Raw genomic sequence first — 24,132 nt, 5'->3', positions numbered from 1 at the left:
GTCCTTCTCCATGGCCTCACCGAACTCCTCCCAGGCCCGAGTTTTTGCCTCCACAACCACCCGGGCTGCAGCCCGCTTGGCCTGTCGGTACCCGTCAGCTGCGTCAGGAGTCCCACAAGCCAACCAGGCCTGATAGGACTCCTTCTTCAGCTTGACGGCATCCCTTACTTCCGGTGTCCACCACCGGGTTCGGGGATTGCCGCCTCGACAGGCACCGGAGACCTTACGGCCACAGCTCCGAGCGGCCGCTTCGACAATGGCGGTGGAGAACATGGTCCACTCGGACTCAATATCTCCAACCTCCCTCGGGATCCAGTCGAAGCTCTGCCGGAGGTGGGAGTTAAAGATCTCTCTGACAGGAGACTCGGCCAGACGTTCCCAGCAGACCCTTACAGTTCGCTTGGGCCTGCCGAGTCTGTCCAGCTTTCTCCCCCGCCATCGGATCCAACTCACCACCAGGTGGTGATCAGTTGACAGCTCCGCCCCTCTCTTCACCCGAGTGTCCAAGACATACGGCCGCAGGTCAGATGAGACGACAACAAAGTCGATCATCGACCTGCGGCCTAGGGTGTCCTGGTGCCACGTGCACTGATGGACACCCTTATGCTTGAACATGGTGTTCGTTATGGACAAACTGTGACTAGCACAGAAGTCCAATAACTGAACACCACTCGGGTTCAGATCAGGGGGGCCGTTCCTCCCAATCACGCCCCTCCAGGTGTCACTGTCGTTGCCCACGTGGGCGTTGAAGTCCCCCAGTAGAACAATAGAGTCCCCAGTCGGAGCACTTTCCAGCACCCCTCCCAGAGACTCCAAGAAGGTCGGGTACTCTGCACTGCCGTTCGGCCCGTAGGCACAAACAACAGTGAGAGACCTATCCCCGACCCGTAGGCGCAGGGAAACGACCCTCTCGTTCACCGGGGTAAACTCCAACACATGGCGGCAGAGCTGGGGAGCTATAAGCAAACCCACACCAGCCCGCCGCCTCTCACCATGGGCAACTCCAGAGTGGTGAAGAGTCCATCCTCTCTCAAGGAGTGTGGTTCCAGAGCCCAAGCCGTGCGTAGAGGTGATCCCGACTACCTCTAATCGGAACCTCTCAACCTCACGCACTAGCTCAGGCTCCTTCCCCGCCAGCGAGGTGACATTCCACGTCCCTAGAGCTAGTTTCTGTGTCCAGAGATCGGGTTGTCTAGGCCCCTGCCTTCGACTGTCGCCCGATCCTCTTCGCACCGGCCCCTTATGGTCCCTCCTGTGAGTGGTGAGCCCACGGGAGGGCGGCCCCACGTCACCCGTTCGGGCTGAGCCCGGCCGGGCCCCATGGGGGAAGGCCCGGCCACCAGGCGCTCGCATACGAGCCCCAACCCCGGGCCTGGCTCAAACAATGTGATTTTCTGGATTTTTGTTTTAGATTCGGTCTCTCACAGTTGAAGTGTACCTATGATAAATGCTTTGTAAGTAGGAAAACCTGCAAAATCGGCAGTGTATCAAATACTTGTTCCCCCACTGTATAAGCTTCCAGCGGGCCATACCTTACCTGAGCCACCTACAGGTGCAAAGGCCTTTATATCAGTGCTGCTCACTGGCCCAGCCAATCATCGAAATCTGAGATTGACACAATTATACGTAACAGAGGGACATGCTCTGGTCATTAAACTGGACCCAGTCGCAGAGAGAAACAGATGAGCATTCCTCTTGTCTTAGCTACCCTGCACACCCTGTTAGCGGTTTTGATTGAACGGCCCAACGCCTCTCTGTCTCTAATCTGTGTGTGTCTGGTATAGGTGGCGTCCCTATGATCCCAGGTGGGCCGTGGGGGGGGGGGGGGGGGGGGGGGTAGTGGGGGGCAGAGGAGACACTCTCCCTTTCATCTCTCTTTCATCCCCCGCTGGAGAACAGAAGAAGAGAGAAAGGCAGTTCTATCCAAGACACCTTTTGAAGCCTTTCAACTGTACTAGAGGTGCTTCCTGGCTCCTGTGTGCCCTAAGAGGGAGGTGGTTTGAGCCTAATTACTTTAGAGTCTGCCACAGGTAAGTGAAGGTGTGTTCGTCTCAGGTGATGGAATAGAAGGTAGTTACAGAGGTGTAAACTGATTTATTTCTGCCGCCCCTTCTGCCTTCGTCTAGGTGCGCCTGCCTTTCAGGAGTTCTTTCACTTTGACTTGATATTGTTTTCCATTCTCTCCTCTCACCACACACTAACTAGGAATTGTTTCTCAAGGGGAGGAAAAGAGAGAAAAAATGTCGACGAAGACCCTTTGAATAGCGAAATAGAGTGAGGGGAAGAGAGCGAGACAGCTAGAGCCAGGCAGGCTTTAAGACCCAGGGGATACTCTGACAGATATCCGTTGCCGCCAGTCACTCCTAGGCAGCGCCCCGGCCCCACCCAGGAGCATGGCCTGGGAAGCAGGTGGGATTCAACAGGGACGACATCATAGTGGAGAACCACAGGACTCAGGGAGCGTAACAAAGAGCGTTACAATTAGTGGCGAACGGCCTCCTGTGTCAACAACACCAGTGCAGAACGTCATTGTTTCCCTGTTCGAGTGCCACAGAATGTCGACTTCAACGGCCATTTACTAAGACTTTACATTCGTAAGGAGGTCTGCACCGGGCTGGGTTTGACTTAGTGGAGGAGTTCGTCTTTGACCTTTCCCACTGCTTCGTTGCAAAGGCCAAAAGGCCATCTCCACAAGAGGAATCTTGAACAGAGCCTGACCATAAGTCAGTTCTCAGAGGAATTCCCGCTAACTGACATTCAGAAAGGGCACCATCCATCTTACTCCTCTCTTGGTAGGTTAGCTCGAATGTCCATGAATAGCCGTCACACAGCCTATCCAATACAACTCTGAATTATGGTGGAACCACTTCACAGATATGTATGTATGTTGTTTAGCCCCAACAATGGTTAACACATAATTTATTTCTTTATTTACTCCGGGTTCTTCTCACTCTCTCCTTCACTCTTCCTTCTCTTTCTCTCCATTTCTTCCTAGACCAGGGCCTGTAAATGTCCCAGTAGTTTGTCTATCTCTTTCTGTTCTTTACCCACTTATTCTAAATTCTTATTCTCTTCCCAGCTCTCGAAAAGCTGATTCTGTCATAATAACAACAAGTAAATGTGTGTGTCTGTGTGGTATTTTCTCATTAGGGTTAACAGGGGAAATGCATCTCTTTTGTTTGTTTGGTTTGCCTCTGTCTTTTTGTTCTGGTTCTTTTAATGGTCTAGCAGAGTGGAATTTTAATAGCACCGCATCTTTTTGTGTACACACGTGATCATTTGATCGGGTACAGACGTCTGCCAAATGTATGCTGTTCAACTGTGCTCTATGTGGGTCTGATCAAGCATTTCTGTGTTCAAGGAGTGTCAGCTTCCTACAGATAAACTGGGTGTTTGTCTAATACAGCAGTGTGTGCACTGTGGGTGTGTGTATGTGTGTTGGTCTCCTCGAGAAGTGTGTGTGAGTCGGTAATGATCCCACACGTCGCCTGTCTGTGTCTCCCACACCTCCTCAGTGGAGCTCAGCTCATTAACGTAGACGCCTGGCTGGATTAACCACACTGAAGACACATGGATTGCCGACACACACACACACACACACACACACACACAGACACACAAACAGCGGCGCAACCAGGAATGCATGCACGCCTAACACACACAAAGTCCAAACGCTCTCTTCGTCTAAACACTCGGTTTAGTTGGCTTCAAAGAAAAGACAATTGAAACCAGGAGATTCTGAGTGGAGACGTGTCTGCGTTCCCTCTCTCTCTGCCCCCTCTCAGCCATCAGCTACAGGAGGAGCTTCCAGTTGCATTCATTTATCAACTAAGTCCCTATTTCCTCAGCATGTGAATTTAATACAGACCCCTCTGTCTGTCTAAGGATGCCGGTTTACGTGATAAACAAACATGCATGCCCACACGCCCCCCCACCCAGCCACCCATCACCCCCCCCCCCCCCCACACACACACACACACAAGTCTGATTAAATGGCTCAAGATAAATTATGTTTGGAAATCAAACATAATAAAATGTCCCTTATCAGGGTATAAATAAATAAATAATGGTGCCTTTTCCTCATCAGTTACAGCAGTCAGTCTTACTTCGGTCTTTTCTCATCAGTTACAGCATTATGTCCTACTTCGGTCTTTTCTCATCAGTTACAGCATTATGTCCTACTTCGGTCTTTTCTCATCAGTTACAGCAGTCAGTCCTACTTCAGTCTTTCCCCATCAGTTACAGCAGACAGTCCTACTTCAGCCTTAATTCATTTGATTAAAAAGCCATTTGGATCGCTCACCCAAAATCTCAATTTTGATAATGGCCGGAAAAATTGCAATTTGCCAGCTATTACATCCAATCAGGGAGGGAGAGATGAAGGGAGGAGAGTAGAACCAGATGGAAGGGAGGGAGAGGGGGAGAGGGGGGAGGATAGAGATGCAAACTTAGATTTCCCATACCAATAAATCCCTTTTGAATTTAATTGAACTGAAAATTGAGCAAGACACAGATAGAGAGAGGGGGAGAGAGAAAGGGAGGAAGAGAGAGAGGGAGAGAGAGAGGAGGACAACCTACACACCATAATCGACAAACATAACAGAAGACTCCAAAAAAGCTTTTGACTTAATTTGGCCATGAGAGCCCGCGGTACAAATTGGCAACAAATCCACAGATTTATTCTCTCATGGCCTCTGAGACAGGGGTGTTGCTTGAGACCCACTCTTTTAAACAGTTACATGAAGAGGTCGTCAAGAACAGGCAGCAGCACCTGGCCTCTCCCTACTGGCCTTGGAAATAAAATGTCTGTTTGCAGACCATCTGGGCTTCAGTCTCCAACCAGAGAAGCCTACAGCCGCACCTCGACACAGGGCCACCTCGATCACCTCAACACATTCAGTCACACCGGGGCCACCTCGATCACCTCAACACATTCAGTCACACCGGGGCCACCTCGATCACCTCAACACATTCAGTCACACCGGGGCCACCTCGATCACCTCAACACATTCAGTCACACCGGGGCCACCTCGATCACCTCAACACATTCAGTCACACCGGGGCCACCTCGATCACCTCAACACATTCAGTCACACCGGGGCCACCTCGATCACCTCAACACATTCAGTCACACCGGGGCCACCTCGATCACCTCAACACATTCAGTCACACCGGGGCCACCTCGATCACCTCAACACATTCAGTCACACCAGAGCCACCTCGATCACCTCAACACATTCAGTCACACCAGAGCCACCTCGATCACCTCAACACATTCAGTCACACCGGGGCCACCTCGATCACCTCAACACATTCAGTCACACCAGAGCCACCTCGATCACCTCAACACATTCAGTCACACCAGAGCCACCTCGATCACCTCAACACATTCAGTCACACCGGGGCCACCTCGATCACCTCAACACATTCAGTCACACCGGGGCCACCTCGATCACCTCAACACATTCAGTCACACCAGAGCCACCGCAAACTCCTAGACACATTCAGGCGCACTGGGGCCACCAATAGAAATCCTACCTGGCCACTGTCAGCCCAGAACAAACAAATACCTACATTTACATTGGCCTACACATCAACACCATAAGTAACTTCAACAAGACTGTGAATGCCCTGAGATCCTCCTAATTAGAATATGGCTTAAAATACTATAATAGAACCAACTGCCCTTTATGGTTGTAAGTGTGGCAGCCACTCAACAACAAAGACTCCATTTAATGATATAATCCCCCAACTGAGACTCGATATACAGAACAGAGGTGGACTAATTGATTGGCCTGGTCAATTAATCTGAGTCGATTAGAGATTTTTAAAACAATCGTAAATCAGTGTTATGGATGGCGATTATCCCTGATACGTTTTTGACACAGCTTTTAGAAAACCAACAACCAATCATCTCATAATCAACTACTAGCAACACATGGGTGATATGACTAGCTGGTTTACTAGCCAACTAACCATGTTTCTTGTAAGCTTTCAGCCTACAGAGTTGAATATAATTAATGTGGTGCCTGTTGAGCTATCACCAATTCACTGCTATATAGTCTATACAAACTATTTCCAAAAAGCTGATGATTTAACAAAACAGGTAGAGAAAAGTCATGCATTGCTCGGTAGAGTGGCTGAGAAGGACACCATGACTCCACATCATTTCCACATCAGCACTGGAAACAATCAAGGGAAATGTGATATTATGATATCTTACATTTAGCTTATAGCCTACAGAATCAGTGATCCGTTCTCAAACTCTTTGACTGGTTGAAAAAGCAGTGACCACTGCGCAAGCACACGCTCAAAAGGATTTGTGAACACAGCACAAATGTAGCCTGTCTAACCACAGAAAACAATGTATTTCCATAACAAAGCCTTAATTAGCAGAGTAATTAACCTAGAGACGAGCCTACTAATGGATTGTTTACATTGAGAGAAAGAGAACAAAACGCTAGGTAGACTGATCTTAGTTTGCATAATCATTTACCATAGCAAGTTCACAAAACAAAACAATTAGTGCCTTCTCTAGGTCTCGGGAAAAGAGTAGCGTAACAAAGCCCTAAGGCAGCTGGTCCTGGGGGCTCTGTTCACAAACCAAACACACCTCACTTATTGGTAACGCAGTCAGAACTTACCAAATAATAAGAAAACAAATAGAGAGCTAGTTAAGCAAAGTAGAACTCCACCATACCCTAAAAAGAGAGTACACATCAGCCGAACCCCTGACCACTGTGTCAGATCTAAAATGGAAAAAAAACCTGAACACCGTATCACTACTAGACAAGCAGCCCAACACTCGTCAACAGTAGGCAAAGGGAATCAGAAAATTAGGATTACACATTTAACGACTTTGTTTATTTGTGTGTGCATGTATGTTGTGAGAGCGTGGCTGAGTGTGTGTCCCGTGAGAGTGTGTGTCCTGTGAGAGTGTGTGTCCTGTGAGAGTGTGTGTGTCCTGTGAGTGTGTGTGTCCAGAGAATATGTGTCCTGTGAGTGTGTGTCCTTTGATTGTGTGTCCTGTAAGTGTGTGTCCTGTGAGTGTGTGTCCAGTGAATATGTGTCCTGTAAGTGTGTGTCCAGTGAATGTGTGTCCTGTGAGTGTGTGTCCTGTGAGTGTGTGTCCTGTACGTGTGTGTCCAGTGAATATGTGTCCTGTGAGTGTGTGTCCTGTAAGCGTGTGTCCTGTGAGCGTGTGTCCTGTGAGTGTGTGTCCAGTGAATATGTGTTCTGTAAGTGTGTGTCCTGTGAGTGTGTGTCCTGTGAGTGTGTGTCCTGTGAGTGTGTGTCCTGTGAGTGTGTGTCCACTGAATGTGTGTCCAGTGAATGTGTGTCCTGTAAGTGTGTCCAGTGAATATGTGTCCTGTAAGTGTGTGTCCTGTGAGCGTGTGTCCTGTAAGTGTGTGTCCTGTGAGTGTGCGTCCTGTGAGTGTGTGTCCTGTGAGCGTGTGTCCTGTGAGCGTGTGTCCTGTGAGCGTGTGTCCTGTAAGTGTGTGTCCTGTAAGTGTGTGTCCTGTAAGTGTGTGTCCTGTATGTGTGTGTCCTGTAAGTGTGTGTCCTGTAAGTGTGTGTCCAGTGAATATGTGTCCTGTAAGTGTGTGTCCAGTGAATATGTGTCCTGTAAGTGTGTGTCCTGTGAGCGTGTGTCCTGTAAGTGTGTGTCCTGTGAGTGTGCGTCCTGTGAGTGTGTGTCCTGTGAGCGTGTGTCCTGTGAGCGTGTGTCCTGTGAGCGTGTGTCCTGTGAATGTGTGTCCTGTATGTGTGTGTCCTGTAAGTGTGTGTCCTGTAAGTGTGTGTCCTGTATGTGTGTGTCCTGTAAGTGTGTGTCCTGTAAGTGTGTGTCCAGTGAATATGTGTCCTGTAAGTGTGTGTCCTGTGAGCGTGTGTCCTGTGAGCGTGTGTCCTGTGAGCATGTGTCCTGTAAGTGTGTGTCCAGTGAATGTGTGTCCTGTGAGCGTGTGTCCTGTGAGCGTGTGTCCTGTGAGCGTGTATCCTCTGAGCGTGTATCCTCTGAGCGTGTGTCCTGTGAGCGTGTGTCCTGTGAGCGTGTGTCCTGTGAGCGTGTGTCCTGTGAATGTGTGTCCTGTACGTGTGTGTCCTGTGAGTGTGTGTCCTGTGAGTGTGTGTCCTGTCAGCGTGTGTCCTGTGAGCGTGTGTCCTGTGAGCGTGTGTCCTGTGAATGTGTGTCCTGTGAGTGTGTGTCCTGTGAGTGTGTGTCCTGTGAGTGTGTGTCCTGTGAGCGTGTGTCCTGTGAGCGTGTGTCCTGTGAGCGTGTGTCCTGTGAGTGTGTTGGCCCACGCGTGTCCACCCTCAGACTGACCTGTCTTGGTCTTGACCTTCTTGGACGGCTGTTTCTTCTTGATGAACTTGGCAGCAGACTCCTGTATGGGCGGCTCATCCAGGTCTGCAACAGCCTCAGCGATTGGCTCACAGCCCCCTATGGGACCCACAGAAGCGCATGATTATCATGGTTTTCAACTCCTTCAGGTTTTCCTTCTTCAGTTTTCATAATTAACAGTGTGTTGTAAATGAGGTGTAGGCAACTAGATTGCTGTAGGCAACCAGCCAACCCCTACTGTAAATATGCATTACTGTCAAAGATTTTTCGAACTAAACCAAGATAGGCGACAAGCTTTAATTTCCAATGTGGGCAGAACCTCTGAAAGAAGGTGAACAGAGCAAGGCACAAGCAAGTGAGATCGTACTGGGCCACATTGTTGCGTGTTTCTGTTAGGACACGGATACATTCAAACGTTACATTAAGTCACAAGTCATAAGTCACTATGGCTGAAGTCTTTGACGGGTATAATGTTATTTACCCAGTCAAATATATTGGAAAGGTAAGAGGAAGTCTGTCACTAAATGGTTTGCTATCCATTTGTCTTTCTATCTGTGCCACAACATGTTTACTTACTGACAGTGGCACAGGTACCAAGAGTCTATTAAGTTTGCCAAACAAAATGTTTAGTTTTTTGTCAAGACGGATACAGCCTAGGTTTTATAACAGGCCACGCTATATGCTTCATAAATGCACAATGTCATAGCATATATCATTAGGTCAGGAAATATTTGGACCCTGACAAAATCTGAAATTAGATGCAATTGAAGTGCAGACTTTCAGCTTTAATTCAAGGGGTTGAAAAAAATATTGCATGAAATGTTTAGGAATTGCAACCATTTTCATACACAGCCCCCTTATTTCAGGGGCTCAAATGTAATTGGACAAATAAAAAATTTACATTTTTAATCCTTTGTCAAGAATCCTTTGCAGGCAATGACTGCTTGAAGTCTGGAATGCATGGACATCACCAAACACTAGGTTTCCTCCTTTGTGATGCTTTGTCTGGCTTTACAGTCAGTTGTTGTTTGTTCATGGGTCTTTCTGCCTTAAGTTTTGTCTTCAGCAAGTTAAATGCATGCGTGATCGGGTTGAGATCAGGTGATTGACTCGGCCATTACAGAATATTCCACATCTTTGCCTTAAAGAACCCCTGGGTTGCTTTCGCAGTATGTTTTGGGTCATTGTCCAGCTGTAAAGTGAATTGCCGTCCAATCAACTGCTGAGTTTGGCTGAATCTGAGCAGACAATAAATCCCTATACACTTCAGAATTAATCCAGCTGCTTCTGTCTTCTGTCACATCATCAATAAACACTAGTGACCCAGTGCCATGCATGCCCATGCCATGATGTGGTATGCTTCAAATCATGAGCTGTTCCAAGCCTTCTCCATAATTTTTCTTCCCATCATTCTGTTACAGAATCTGTCCAAAGAATGCTGTTCCAGAACTGGGCTGTTTTTTTAGATGATTTTAGTCGAATCTGGCCTTTCTATTCTTGAGACTTATGAATGGTTTGCACCTTATGGTGAACCCTCTGTATTTGCTATTGTCAAGTCTTCTCTTCATGGTAGACTTGGATAATGATATGCCTACCTCCTGGAGAGTGTTCTTCACATGGCTGGATGATGTGAAGGGGTTTTTCTTTACCATGGGAAGGATGCTACGATCATCCACCACTGTTGTCTTCTGAGGACGTCCAGGCATTTTTGTGTTGCAGGGTTCACCAGTGCATTCTTCTTTTCTGAGAATGTATCAAACTGTTGGCCACTCCTAATGGTCCTGCCATCTCACTGATGGATTTTCTTTGCAGCCTGTTTCACTTGCATTGAGAGCTCTTTTCACCACATATTGTGGGTTCACAGCAACAGCTTCCAAATGTGAATGCCACACCTGGTACCAACTCCAGACCTTTTACCTGCTAAATTAATGAAGAAATAACAAAGGAATAGCCCACACCTGTCCATGATACAGCTTTTAATTAAATTGTCCAATTACTTACGGCCCATTGAAAAAGAGAGGGCCACATATTAAAGAGCTGTAATTCCTAAACCCTTCCTCCAATTTAAGTGTGAATATCCTCAAATTAAAGCTGAGGGAAATTAAAGCCCATATTTCACTGTAACCTGAATATATTTTGGTAACCAGCCATAATAACAAAACTTGTGCCAGTGTCCCATTATATTTGGACCTAACAGTGGTTGAGTCAAGTCATGAAAATTGGGATTAGTTGATATTTGAGTCTAACACTACAACAGTGATAACTATTGCACTCCACTATGGTCTCACTCTGGACTAAAGGAAATACCTATGTGAGAAGGATGTTCATCGGCTACAGCGAAGCATTCAAAGCCAGACAGGCCTTCAAGCTCATCATTTGGATCCTGGGACTGAACCCCTCTCTGCACCTGGGTCCCAGACTTCCCGACATCCTGCCCCCAGGTGGTGAGGGTGGCCAGCAACCCCCACGTTGAGCCTCATTACTGGAGCCCCTCAGGGCTGTATGCTCAGCCACCTCCTGTACTCCCCATTTACCCACCACTCCGGCACTATCACGAATACACAGGCCTGATTACTGATGATGATGACGGCCAATGTGTAAGGAGGTGAAAAACCTGGCAGTGTGGCGCCAGGATAAGAACCTTTTTCTCAACAACAAAAAAAAGGAGCTGATAATGGACAACAGGAAGACCCTCAGAGCCTCATGTTTTCCACTGCCCCATCAAGAGGACCTTCATAGGCAGCATCAGTGCTTGGTATAGCAACTGCACCGACCTAGATGAGAGAGCACTGCAGAACTTGGCGCAAATTAATTTGGGGACGAGCTTCCTGCCACCCAGACCTTCTACACCAGGCGATGTCAAAGGAAGGGCCTAGATAGACTCCGGCCAAGCAAGTCATAGACTGTCCCTACACTACTGCATTGCAGGCACAGCAAGCATTACCAGTTTACTGTGTCAAGAATTGTACAGCTTCTACCCCCAAGCGAAAAGAATGGTAAACATGACTGCAAAATGATTACTCAATGGCTACTCTGGCTTACTGCATGGTCGCCTTTCTGCACAAACCCTTTAGTAAAGACTTTTTATGAATACACACACACAGTAGATTCTAATCCCCCACGCGTAGACGCCCATCAAATACTGCTGCTGCTGCTACTGTTTGTTATATTATGTTGTCCAGCCCACTTACCCCAACTTTATATACATTAACCTCAACAAACTCACATCACTGCACTTCGACTCTGTATATAACTACTGTACATAAGTACTGTATACAAGCTATTTAAATATAATTACATGTTGTACAAATAGTTACTCCATACATATTGATTAGGCAAACGCAAAAGTGGCTCAACAAATTAGATAGAAAATGACATGGCTGAACATTACTTCTAAAGTCCATCAACTCCTCGATTCCTATACATACAACATCTATATGGTATCTCATTCAATTATTTTCAAACACAGGTTAAACTACAAAGACCAAGGAGCTGTTTGAAAGCCTGATGGAAAAAGGGCAGTGATTGGTAGATGGGTAAAAAAAAAAATCACACATTGACATCTTTTTAAGCATCGCCAAGTTAATAATTATGCTGTGGATGATGTATAAAACCACCCAGACACATCAAAGATAGTTGTCCTTCTAAACGGGGCTGAAGGACAGGAAGGAAACTGCTCAGGAATGTCACAGTGAGTCACTGTTGATTTTAAAACAGAGTTCAATTGTTTTGAAGGTAGAAAACTGTATATGAATCAAGAACATTCTAGTGAATCCACAAAAAATACCAATATTACACAGAAAGAAAAATATCAAAAATAAAGTCTAGTAAATGTTTTCTAGCTAGCTAGTTTGGCCACAGTACATTTTGCAGAATAGGTCTAGCAATATAGTAACAGTTGATTAAAAAATATTTTCATATGGTAGCTACAATATAACCACGGTACAGTTAGCGAGCTAGCTGGCTCCAAGCTACATTAATGGTAGACCAGCTGTCTCGCTAACATTATCATGTCAGTTAAATTTGCTTAATTTTAGATCCAGAAAAAGACAGTCAAATGCCAAGTGTGTTGCTTGAAATTATTCCTAAAAATGTACAGTGACAAATACATTATATAGCATAGCAAATACACAAGACTGACCGCACCCATTTAAGTAGCATGTATCCTACTATGTTGGAAGGTCTCACTGGAAGACAGATCTGAAAGAATGGAGTTAATATGCATTGCAGAGATGTGCCCAAGAGAGTATAAAATCCAATTGCTAAATGCAAACATTGACATCAATGTTTGATTTTGATTTAGAAGGCAGGATGGCATCAAACAATTGCATTTACTAGTTTCTTAGGCACTACTAAGCAATTCAAGTGATGCCCTTTTCATCATAAAATAACCACAGAGCTCTTGATGGTCAATTTCATTAGGCCGTAATAAATTAATGAAAAGGTCTAATTCTTGAACTAGCTTGCAGTAAAAAAAAGTATTAGGCTGATAATAATGCTAATGATTTTTATGGGGTTCAAACATATATATATATATATTTGAACCCCACTTTTTTTAATAACAAAAACAAATCCCAAGTGGGTGAATACCTGTCCAATCCACTGTGGATAGCTGTGTTTGTGCTTGTAAGAGTGGAAGCTATTGACTGCTCCCTCCCAGGGATCAGTGGGAACTAAGGACCTCCTAGGGTCTAGGAATCAGACCCCTTGTGACTCCTTTCCTCCTCAGTCCATCCCCCCAATCCCCGGCGCCTGTTTCCTTTTCTTTTTTTTTTTTTTTACACCACTTTCATTTTACATCCTTAAAACACAACGCTTGAGCTGGTGGTGGTATGTGCGAACACGTGTGCTTGTCTGGGTGTGTAGTTAAGTGTGAAAGCGTGTGTGCGTGTTTGTTTAAAATGCTCTCTACCTCTAGGCAGATTAGCCTAATCCATGTCTAATATTTATCCTTTGCTATAAAGCCAATCTTGTTCTGTTTGGTGAGACCAATTCGCTGGGATGGCCCATGGGGTTACTCTGGGCTGAAAGGCAACAGGCAGCCTCAGTTTTTTTTCCTTCTCCCTGGCTGTGGGCTCCTTTGAAATGGGATACGCAGCCTTTAATTGGGCAGGTGTTTTTCTAAGCGTGTCTTTTTGCGCTGTCTTGCAATTTCAGGCTGCGGCGGTGTGTGTGTGTGTAGAGAAAGAAAGGGGGGGTCGTTGGTATAGACAAGGATTGAGTGTGTGTCCTAACCTCTGCTCGGCCTTACATCAACACCAGCTAAGGAAAGGGCCCCCACCTCTGGACCACCTTTAGCCTGAAATGGAGCACTTAAGGTGAGGAGACACAAGCCAGGGCAGCCCCCCTCTCAGACCGCCACATGAGATGCACACTGTCACATGTACTAGAATGTGAAGGGTATTTGGTCTGGAAGACCTGGTTGGTTCTGATCCAAAACCGCAGGACTGTTTGGTTGTTGTGTCCTTTGGTCTCTGTTCTTAAACGGTTGGCCATGTTAGATTCACTACTAGACTGTGGAATCTCAGTAGATCATTTATGGTTACAACTATGGAACGTTTTGTTTATGGTCAAAGCTATAACAAACCTTTCAAAGACGTTTAGAAGGCATTTTCCAAATAACCAGTGGTTTGAACATATTAGACCATTGTGTAGTGGTTCAGAAGACCCTCTCTGGTCCGGACTAAGATCTTTTCATCAGATGGTGATGTGACCCTCTCGCTCCCTCAAAAAGCAGTACACTTCCTGATTTTCCATAGAGGAAATGTGTGTGTGCGAGAATAAAAAAAGACACCTGATCTACCTGTCTGCCTTCACAGTCCAAACCACAAAGTCAACACTGAGGCATTTTTCTCTTCCAGTCTTTACAGTGTAACATTGTAAAAGTCAGGAGCTGAGGGAGATCCCTAGAAAGACAGCTCTTTTTATGGTCATACTGTTGAGTACTGAAAGATATATGGCCAAACACTGACGCACTGCCAAAGACAGCACTCACTTGATCATAGAGCTGGGCTATAGGAACAACATCCATATCAAAGTAAATTGTCTGAATTCATTTAACAGTAAATATAACCATGTGTTTAAAACATTGAAGTGCACCACAGCTTGGTTTTCATGACAATTTAAGCTACTAAAACTAGTAGTAATAGCAGGACTAAAATCACTTAGGTTACACATTGTCTTCTTATATATGATATTGTGACAATATTACATTGTGAGATCCCTGGTGATTTCCAGACGTAAATATTAGCTGGATTGTTGTAGCCATATAAGCAAACTTGCTTAATTTCAAACTTCACATCTGTGTTGGTTCTTAATAGGTTCTTAATGTGATACCCGTCAACATGCCTTAGACATATGCAATACGGAAAGGTTTTGTGTCAACTCTACTTAATATGTACACATAAATATGTATGGTATACACAGAAAGAGAGAGTGGTCATGATCCAGACAGAGACAGAGACTGCACTCTCTAAATAAGGGTTAGATGAAGAATTCCTAACCGCATGAAGTAGGTGAGTATTAAATAGAGCTTTAGCTAACACAGCAGATCCCATTCATTCACTGATAGCAAATCTGCTCATTGCTAGCTCTATTTTCTCTCCCTCTCTTTAAGTCCTACTGGAATAGCTCTCCTAACCACACGGCATAACTGGAATCCTCCCAAAACAGCTGAGAAAGAAGGCTTCAAACACCAGACAAGATACATGTGTTTACCTTGTCAGAAATGGCTCCCAAAGACAGATTAGGAAGTAGTCACAAAGACACTCAAAGGAATTCCCTGTGGAAGGGGAGACATTTCAGGACGGAGAAGCTTCTATATTTAGAGGTTAAATTAGAGATGTCCATAGAGGACACATGAGATTGCTTCTTGTAGAGAACAAATGCTAAAATAAATGACCACAAACACATACACACACACATACAAACACATACATTAAGTGTTGGAAGATTAAGATCTCCCAACATTTTCCAAAAATGCTTGATGCCAGCTGAGTATGTGTGAGAGAGAGACATAGAACTCAAGTGAAAATAATATATTTAAATATTGTTAAAATAATCTAAGTGGGAAGGTATTTCAATGCAAGCAATACATTGTTTTATTAGTGTTTAATTAACTTTTATATATATTAAATACAGAATTATCAACCTTATTTTTAGTACTTTGCGCAGCCCCCCATTTGCAAAGATAACAGCTCTGAGTCATCTCATATAATGTTTGATAAAATGGGAGAAAACACAGGAAGGGAACAGATCCTTCAGTCCTTGATCCTGGCTGGTGGACTCTCGTCTGCAGCTCAACTCACGTTTTCAGGAATGTAGGTCAAAATCTTAAACAGAATATATATACAGTTAGGTACGGAAATAATTGGACACAGACAAGTTTTATTTTGTCTGGTTACCAAAATATATTCAAGTTATAGTGAAATAATGAATATTGTTTAAAGTGCAGTCTCTCAGCTTTAATTCAAGGGTACTCACGTCTAAATTGGAGGAAGGGTTTAGGAATTACAGCTCTTTAATATGTAGCCCCTCTTTTTCAAGGGTCCAAAATAAATTGGACAATTGACTCAAAAGCTGTATCATGGACAGGTGTGGGCTATTCCTTGGTTGTTTCTTCATCAATTAAGCTGTTGCTGTGAACCCACAACATGTGGTCAAAGGAATTCTCAGTGCAAGTGAAACAGGACATACTTAGGCTGGAGTTTTCTGAGATAAAAAGAACACTGGTGAGCTCTGCAACACAAAAAGGCCTGGACGTCCACGGAAGACAACAGTGGTGGATGATCATAGAATCCTTTCCATGGTAAAAAAAGAACCCCTTCACAACATCCAGCAAAGTGAAGAACACTCTCCAGGAGGTAGGCATATCATTATCCAAGTCTACCATAAAAAGAAGACTTCACAAGATCAAAATACAGAGGGTTCACCACAAGGTGCAAAACATTCATAAGCCTCAAGAATAGAAAGGCCAGATTAGACTTTGTCAATAAACATCTAAAAAAGCCAACCCAGTTCTAAAACAGCATTCTTTGGACAGATGAAACTAAGATCAACCTGTACCAGAATGAGGGGCAGAAAAATGTATGCAGAAGACTTGGAATGGCTCATGATCCAAAGCATACCACATCATCTGTAAATCACGTGGAGTCAGTGTGATGGCATGGGCATGCATGGCTTCCAATGGCACTGGGTCACTAGTGTTTATTGATGATGTGACAGAAGACAGAAGCAGCCGGATGAATTCTGAAGTGTATAGGGATATATTGCGAAGTTGTTTGGACGGCGCTTACCTTTACAGATAGACAATGCCCCTAAACATACTGCGAAAGCAACCCAGGCAAAGAAGTTGAATATTCTAATATTCTGCAATGGCAGAGTCAATCACCTGATCTTAACCTGATCGAGCATGCATTTCATTTGCCAAAGACAAAACTTAAGGCAGAAAGACCCATGAACAAACAACTGAAGACAGCTGCAGTAAAGGCCTGGCAAAGCATCACAAAGGAAGAAACCCAGCGTTTGGTGACGTCCATGCATTCCAGACTTCACTGCCTGCAAAAGATTCTTGACAAAGTATTAAAAAATGCATTTATTTACAATTGTGTTAATTTGTCCAATTACATTTGAGCCCCTGAAATAAGGGGACTTTGTATGAAAATGATTGCAATTCTTACACGTTTCATATGATACTTTTGTTCAACCTCTTGAATTAAAGCTGAAAGTTTGCACTTGAATTGCATGTCGGTTGTTTAATTTGAAATCCATTGTGATACAGTGACAGAATTATGAAAATTGTGTCAGTGTCCAAATATTTCCGGACCAAACTGTGTATATACTGTGTGCCGATCAGCCATAACATTATGACCACTGACAGGTGAAGTGAATAACACTGATAATCTTGTTATCATGGCACCTGTAACTGGGTGAGACATATTAGGCAGCAAGTGAACATTCTGTCCTCAAAGTTGATGTGTTAGAAGCAGGAAAAAAGGGCAAGAGTAAGGATCCAAGTGACTTTGACAAGGGACAAAAAAAAGTTAATGCTGGTACTGATAGAAAGGTGTCAGAACACTCAGTGGATTGCAGTGTGTTGTGTATGGCCCAGTCAGGGTGCACATGCTGACCCATGTCCACTGCGGAAGGTGCCTGCAATGGACACGTGAGCATCAGAACTGGACCACAGAGCAATGGAAGAAGGTGGCCTGGTCTGATTAATCAAATGTATTTTTACATCACGTGGATGGCCTGATGTAATGGGTGCATGTGCATCTCTTACTTGGAGATCTGATGGAACCAGGATGCACTATGGGAAGGCATGCCGGCGGAGGCAGTGAGATGCTTTGGGCAATGTTCTGCTGGAAAACCTTGGGTCCTGCCATTCATGCGGATGTTACTTTGAAAGGTACCACCTACCTAAGCATTATTGCAGACCATGTGCACCCTTTCATGGCCATAAAGCAAAAATGGTTCAGGAATGGTTTGAGGAACACAACAACCAGTTCAAGGTGTTGACTTGGCCTCCAAATTCCCCAGATCTAAATACAATCTAGCATCTGTTGGCCCCACCTCGCAACTTACAGGACTTAAAGGATCTGCTGCAAACATCTTGGTGCCAGATACCACAGCACACCTTCAGAGGTCTAGTGAAGTCCATGTCTTCATGGGTAAGTGCTGTTTAGGCGGCAAAAAGGGAACCTACACAATATTAGGCAGGTGGTCATAATGTTATGGCTGATCGGTGTGTGTATGTGTGAGTATATACACTTTGTTATACATATTTTGCTCATATTTCTAGGGGTGCCAATAATTGTGACACAAATGTTTTAGTAATGTTTGAGATGTCTGTGACTGATGTAAAAACATGATGGGGGTAGGATGTCTGTGACTGATGTAAAAACATGATGGGGGTAGGATGTCTGTGACTGATGTAAAAACATGATAGGGGTAGGATGTCTGTGACTGATGTAAAAACATGATGGGGGTAGGATGTCTGTGACTGATGAAAAACACGATGGGGGTAGGATGTCTGTGACTGATGTAAAAACACGATGGGGGTAGGATGTCTGTGACTGATGTAAAAACATGATAGGGGTAGGATGTCTGTGACTGATGTAAAACATGATGGAGGTAGGATGTCTGTGACTGATGTAAAAACATGATGGGGGTAGGATGTCTGTGACTGATGTAAAAACATGATGGGGGTAGGATGTGTGAGACTGATGTAAAAACATGATGGGGGTAGGATGTCTGTGACTGATGTAAAAACATGATAGGGGTAGGATGTCTGTGACTGATGTAAAAACACGATGGGGGTAGGATGTCTGTGACTGATGTAAAAACACGATGGGGGTAGGATGTCTGAGACTGATGTAAAAACACGATGTGGGTAGGATGTCTGTGACTCATGTAAAAACATGATGTGGGTAGGATGTATGTGACTTATGTAAAAACATGATGTGGGTACAGTTTGTTTATGTGTGTAGGGTAGGACTATCAATCTCCTTCTTCAGGCGGACAAAGAGGCAGAACAGACAGACAGGAAATGCAACAGATGTACAGTCAAAATACACAAACACAAGAAGGCCATAACACATCATTGGACCAAGTTCATTTCATGATAAACCTTAAGTAGAGACACCTGATTTTCTTTTACTGACCCAGTCATGGATGGATTGAACAACAGACAAGGCAAGAGAGGAAGAGAGGGTGAGAGAGTCAGAGAAGGGGTGAGAAATAAAGGAAAGAGGGGATAGAGTGTTTCACATATGAACAAATGTGCAGACTGCACACAAACTCTCTACCATCTGTCTCTGAAACCCAGGAATCCATATAACCCTTAATGCCAAAACCTAAAATTAACTTCCATTCTTTTCCCTAAACCTAACCTGTAAGCCAAAACATAATCCTACTGGGAATAGACCAGAATACGTTGTGGGGACTGATCTGTCTGGTTTTTGTGGGAACATCTGGTCCCCACATGTACACATGAACCTGGATCTCACATACAGATACAGACACACACAGACCAGCCCAACACTCAATGTAATGACAGAGCAACACAAACAGTGGAATTAGCAATCAGAATCACTTTAATTCACTAAGTACATACACCTACTCTGAATGGAATGGGTGTAATGGGGCGGCTAGGGGAAGTCTGACGTACATAGATGGTGGCTATAACATATGGATTTACAATAGTACAGTATCTCCAGGTGCAGCAACCACGAACAGACCGTAAGTGCAGTGAAGTGGATCGAGATATCTAACAGTTTAGAGGTGGCAAATGGCAGGTGTATCAGGTGCTGAATAAAAAAGGTTAGGGTTAGTGTGTGTGTGTGTGTGTGTGAGTGAGGGCCAAAGGCAGCTGTTAAAACCAGTGTAATAGCAGGCTGCCTTAGTGATTGGAGCGAGACACACAGAGTCAGATGAGGCGAGGCTTTGAAGAGGAGAAAGAGAGAACCACGTGTAACACTGAAAACAGGCGACCAGACCCCCCACACCTAAGGAGTGGTGGCTGCATACATGTGTCATGAGACAGAGACAACATATATTTATATACAGTATATAGACGGGGTTCTACACCATTTACAGGGAGAACACCAGTAGTGAGATCTATACGGGGAGCAAACCTATTTACAGGGAGCATACCAGTACTTAGTAATATACTCTGAGTATACCAGTACTTAGTAATATACTCTGAGTATACCAGTACTTAGTAATATACCCTGAGTATACCAGTACATAGTAATATACTCTGAGTATACCAGTACATAGTAATATACTCTGAGTATACCAGTACATAGTAATATACTCTGAGCATACCAGTACTTAGTAATATACTCTGAGTATACCAGTACTTAGTAATATACTCTGAGTATACCAGTACTTAGTAATATACTCTGAGTATACCAGTACTTAGTAATATACTCTGAGTATACCAGTACTTAGTAATATACCCTGAGTATACCAGTACATAGTAATATACTCTGAGTATACCAGTACTTAGTAATATACTCTGAGTATACCAGTACTTAGTAATATACTCTGAGTATACCAGTACTTAGTAATATACTCTGAGTATACCAGTACATAGTAATATACTCTGAGTATACCAGTACATAGTAATATACTCTGAGTATACCAGTACTTAGTAATATACCCTGAGTATACCAGTACATAGTAATATACTCTGAGTATACCAGTACTTAGTAATATACTCTGAGTATACCAGTACTTAGTAATATACTCTGAGTATACCAGTACTTAGTAATATACTCTGAGTATACCAGTACTTAGTAATAAACTCTGAGTATACCAATACTTATTAATATACTCTGAGGATACCAGTACTTAGTAATATACTCTGAGTATACCAGTACTTAGTAATATACTCTGAGTATACCAGTACTTAGTAATGTACTCTGAGTATACCAGTACTTAGTAATATACTCTGAGTGTACCAAGACTTATTAATATACTCTGAGTATACCAGTACTTAGTAATATACTCTGAGTATACCAGTACTTAGTAATATACTCTGAGTATACCAGTACTTAGTAATATACTCTGAGTATACCAGTACTTAGTAATGTACTCTGAGTATACCAGTACTTAGTAATATACTCTGAGTGTACCAAGACTTATTAATATACTCTGAGTATACCAGTACTTAGTAATATACTCTGAGTATACCAGTACTTAGTAATATACTCTGAGTATACCAGTACTTAGTAATATACTCTGAGTATACCAGTACAGAGTCAGACAAGAGAGATCTATAAGGTCTATGTACATATAGGTGGGGTCAGGTGACAAGGCAACAGGATACATAATAAACAGTAGCAGGAGCGTATGATGGGAGAAAAAGTATGTGTGTGTGAGTGAGTGTGTGTGTGTTTAGCGTCAGTAGGCATGTGCACGTGTGTGGTTAGAGTCCAGTTCTTGCATAAAATCAGAACTAAAGATTCAGTGCAAAAAGCAGAGCATGCAGAGAGACTGGGGAGCCATTGAGTAATCAGTCTGATATCCATCAAGACAACTATCCCTGTAACCATGCGTCTGTAGGTTAATTAACTGGTTAAGAAGAAACCACAGCCAATGTCCTAAAATACTGGTGTGGGAGTAACAGTATAGCATTGTCAAAACAATTATATTGTAGACTGAAGAATCTACTGACCTGTACAAAAATCTGCTCAACCATTTACATTAATGAAGATGCTGGCTTAAAGGTACTTGATGTTGGCTTCCACACACCACTGTACAGCGCCTGGTGGGGGTGCAGTGCATGGTAATGAACTGAGGCTTGTTGTGGGTGTCTGTGGGCAGTCCCCAGGGGGAGACGGTTGCCGCCGGTGATGTTGGAAATGTAAACAACTTTTGCGTTTACAGTCAATTGAAAAAGCAACATCTTTGGGGTTTGTAACAAATGAGTGTTTACATATAGAGTGACAGGGCTTTGGTCATACAGAAGTCTGCTGACTGTGTGTGTGTGTGTGTGTGTGTGTGTGTAATTTGGAAGCCGACCAGAGAGGCCGGATGACAAAGATCCGCTTAAGACACACGCGCGCACACACACCACAGGCTGAAACAAGCACACACTTATACAAGCAGACCATCAGCCTTTAAATGGGATGTGAGATAAGGACTACCTCAGCCCTGACAGAAGACATTCACTGGACATCATCAGAATGGAGACCCCAACAGTCTCACTGCCCACTTCTCAAGCCACGCTTCACAACTGATAAGGTCATGACAGTCAGAACCTGTCCAAATTATTAAGAACAGCTTCAACGCATCTGCCACAACAGAACAGTATTTAACTACCACATTGAACAACCCCAATTTGAACTACAGAAAAGTCCTACCGGTATGACCTCCCAACCTCGCCAAGCAGACCTCTAACCAGGTCCACCGTGGTCAACGACCCACAGGCATGCTGTCAGTTCATTACAACTCCTAAACTTGAACGGGCAAAGCACCCAAAAAAGCATGGATTTGGGGGTCTTTGGGATGGAAACGATGGTGAATGTTTCCTCGCTCCACTGGTTCCATATTCACTAGCCTGGTGGACAATACAGCCCCTGTCTCCGTCAACGCGCTGATCTAGTATGTTAAACATAGACACTTCAGCCACTGGAAACTAGGGACGGAACTACTGAAGGGAAACAGCCAAGCTAATTGGTTACCCTGCGCACTTCTACATGTGAAGGGTGACTGCTAAAGAGGCGCCCGGGTTGAAGAGGAGGAACGAGGAAGAAGTGGGGGTAAAGAAGTTTTGCCGGCGCAATAAAGCACAGTGCACCACGAAGGAAGTAACACAGAGACAAACACACGGGTTGGTGTTAAAACTCAATGACCCGTGGGGGAGGTGGTCGGACACACACAGATGTAGGCCGGGGAGTGTGTGGGAACGCCCTGAACAGGGCTGTGAATGAGACGCGTGCTCTTCTCTCCAGCCCTAAAACCTTTAACGGGGGAACTAGGGTTTACTAGGCATTCTCACAGCCAGGGGTTAACACTGGGACAACGGAGTGCACGCACACACACACACACGAATGCACACACACACACTCACACACCTCAACGTGACAGGATTTATTAGGAATTCTAAGTGGGAGTGGTTTAGGGGACCATTACAGGCTATAGTGAACGCTAATGAAGAGAAAATGCTTTCACTCACACAGACACACAGACACACTCAAACAGACACACCGACCCACACACACACACCGACCCACACACACACACACAATGCAGACTCATAAAACACACCAGCAGGTGAACAGAGAAACACACCAACTCCGTGTGGCTGACCTGGCATCATGACGGGGGTGGGGGCGTTGGCCTCAGAGGCCAGCGACAGCCGTCCTCCCTTGCCCAGGCGGTCACACAGCAGGGTGATGTGCTTCTTCAGACGGGCCGTGTCCTTGGGCATGCTGAGCTGGGCCGTGGACAGGGACAGGGCCTGGTCTTTAGGGCTGCGAGACAGACAGGTCCGCAGGAGGTGAGACACAGCCGCGTCCACACTCTCCTCCCAACCCTGAAACAGACGGACAAACCAGAGTTTGAGACGGAGCGCTGCCCAGTGACCGTGAGGGAGGGAGAAAAAAAAGAAAACTGCTTTGGACGTCAATGGACAGCTCAGAACAGAGAGCCAGAGAGAGAAGTGGATCCTGAGGTACATATGAATGTCAAAAAGAGGACTGAAAGGGGGTTGGAATCAGGTCCAGGATGAGGAACTTTAATGTCTTCAAGTGTTTCGGTAGAGGCCCAGATAGTGTTACGTTAGTTACTACATCATCAGTGTGTTCGGTACCAATACGGAGGAAATGGTGACCCCACAGTCACCTGAAACACTGGTCTCTGCATGTGACCCTGAATGAACCCCTATCAACACTTCACACAACCCAAATGTCAGTCCTGGAGAAATAGCTAAATATCTAGCCTGGCCATCTGCCTCTCCCAAATCCACAGGTACCCAGTACCCCCACCCCAGCCTGGGCCGAGGCAGGCCGTGGGGGTGTTGACAGGTACCCGGGGGGGGGCGCAGTGGCTGGCCCCTGCCGTCATGCCGACAGGCCTCTAATGAGCCCTAATGACAGGTAATCAGCTCTGTAATGATGATGACAGGGAGGATTCCGGACATTATGGGGGTGGGGGGATTTGGGGGGGGTGGGGGTGGGGGCAAAAGACAGAGGCAGACGGAGGAATGGAGGAAGAAATAAAAGGTGAGAGAGAGAAACGAGGAAGACAAACAGAACGTAGACCTCACTCGGGAAACAGAT

General features: G+C 44.8%; 1 protein-coding gene across 5 annotated transcripts in view; it reads right to left on the bottom strand.

Moving 5' to 3' along the window:
- bbs9 (Bardet-Biedl syndrome 9) overlaps positions 1–24,132 on the bottom strand; it is a 161,779-nt gene that overhangs the window by 60,826 nt on the left and 76,821 nt on the right. For 4 of the 5 annotated variants that reach the window (XM_034289084.1, XM_020041396.2, XM_034289086.1 and 1 more), the window contains 2 exons: positions 23,144–23,387; positions 8,327–8,443 (listed from right to left, as the gene is read on the bottom strand). In XM_034289084.1, the coding sequence (XP_034144975.1) occupies positions 8,327–8,443; positions 23,144–23,387 (361 nt within the window). The remainder of the gene's footprint in view (positions 1–8,326; positions 8,444–23,143; positions 23,388–24,132) is intronic. The other variant, XM_034289085.1, reaches the window with a different exon arrangement.

The sequence above is a fragment of the Esox lucius genome, chromosome 20 (genome assembly GCF_011004845.1).
Source record: "Esox lucius isolate fEsoLuc1 chromosome 20, fEsoLuc1.pri, whole genome shotgun sequence".
Taxonomy (NCBI): domain Eukaryota; kingdom Metazoa; phylum Chordata; class Actinopteri; order Esociformes; family Esocidae; genus Esox; species Esox lucius.
The sequence above is the reverse complement of the archived record's forward strand: the minus strand, read 5'-3'. Positions and strand labels throughout refer to the sequence as shown.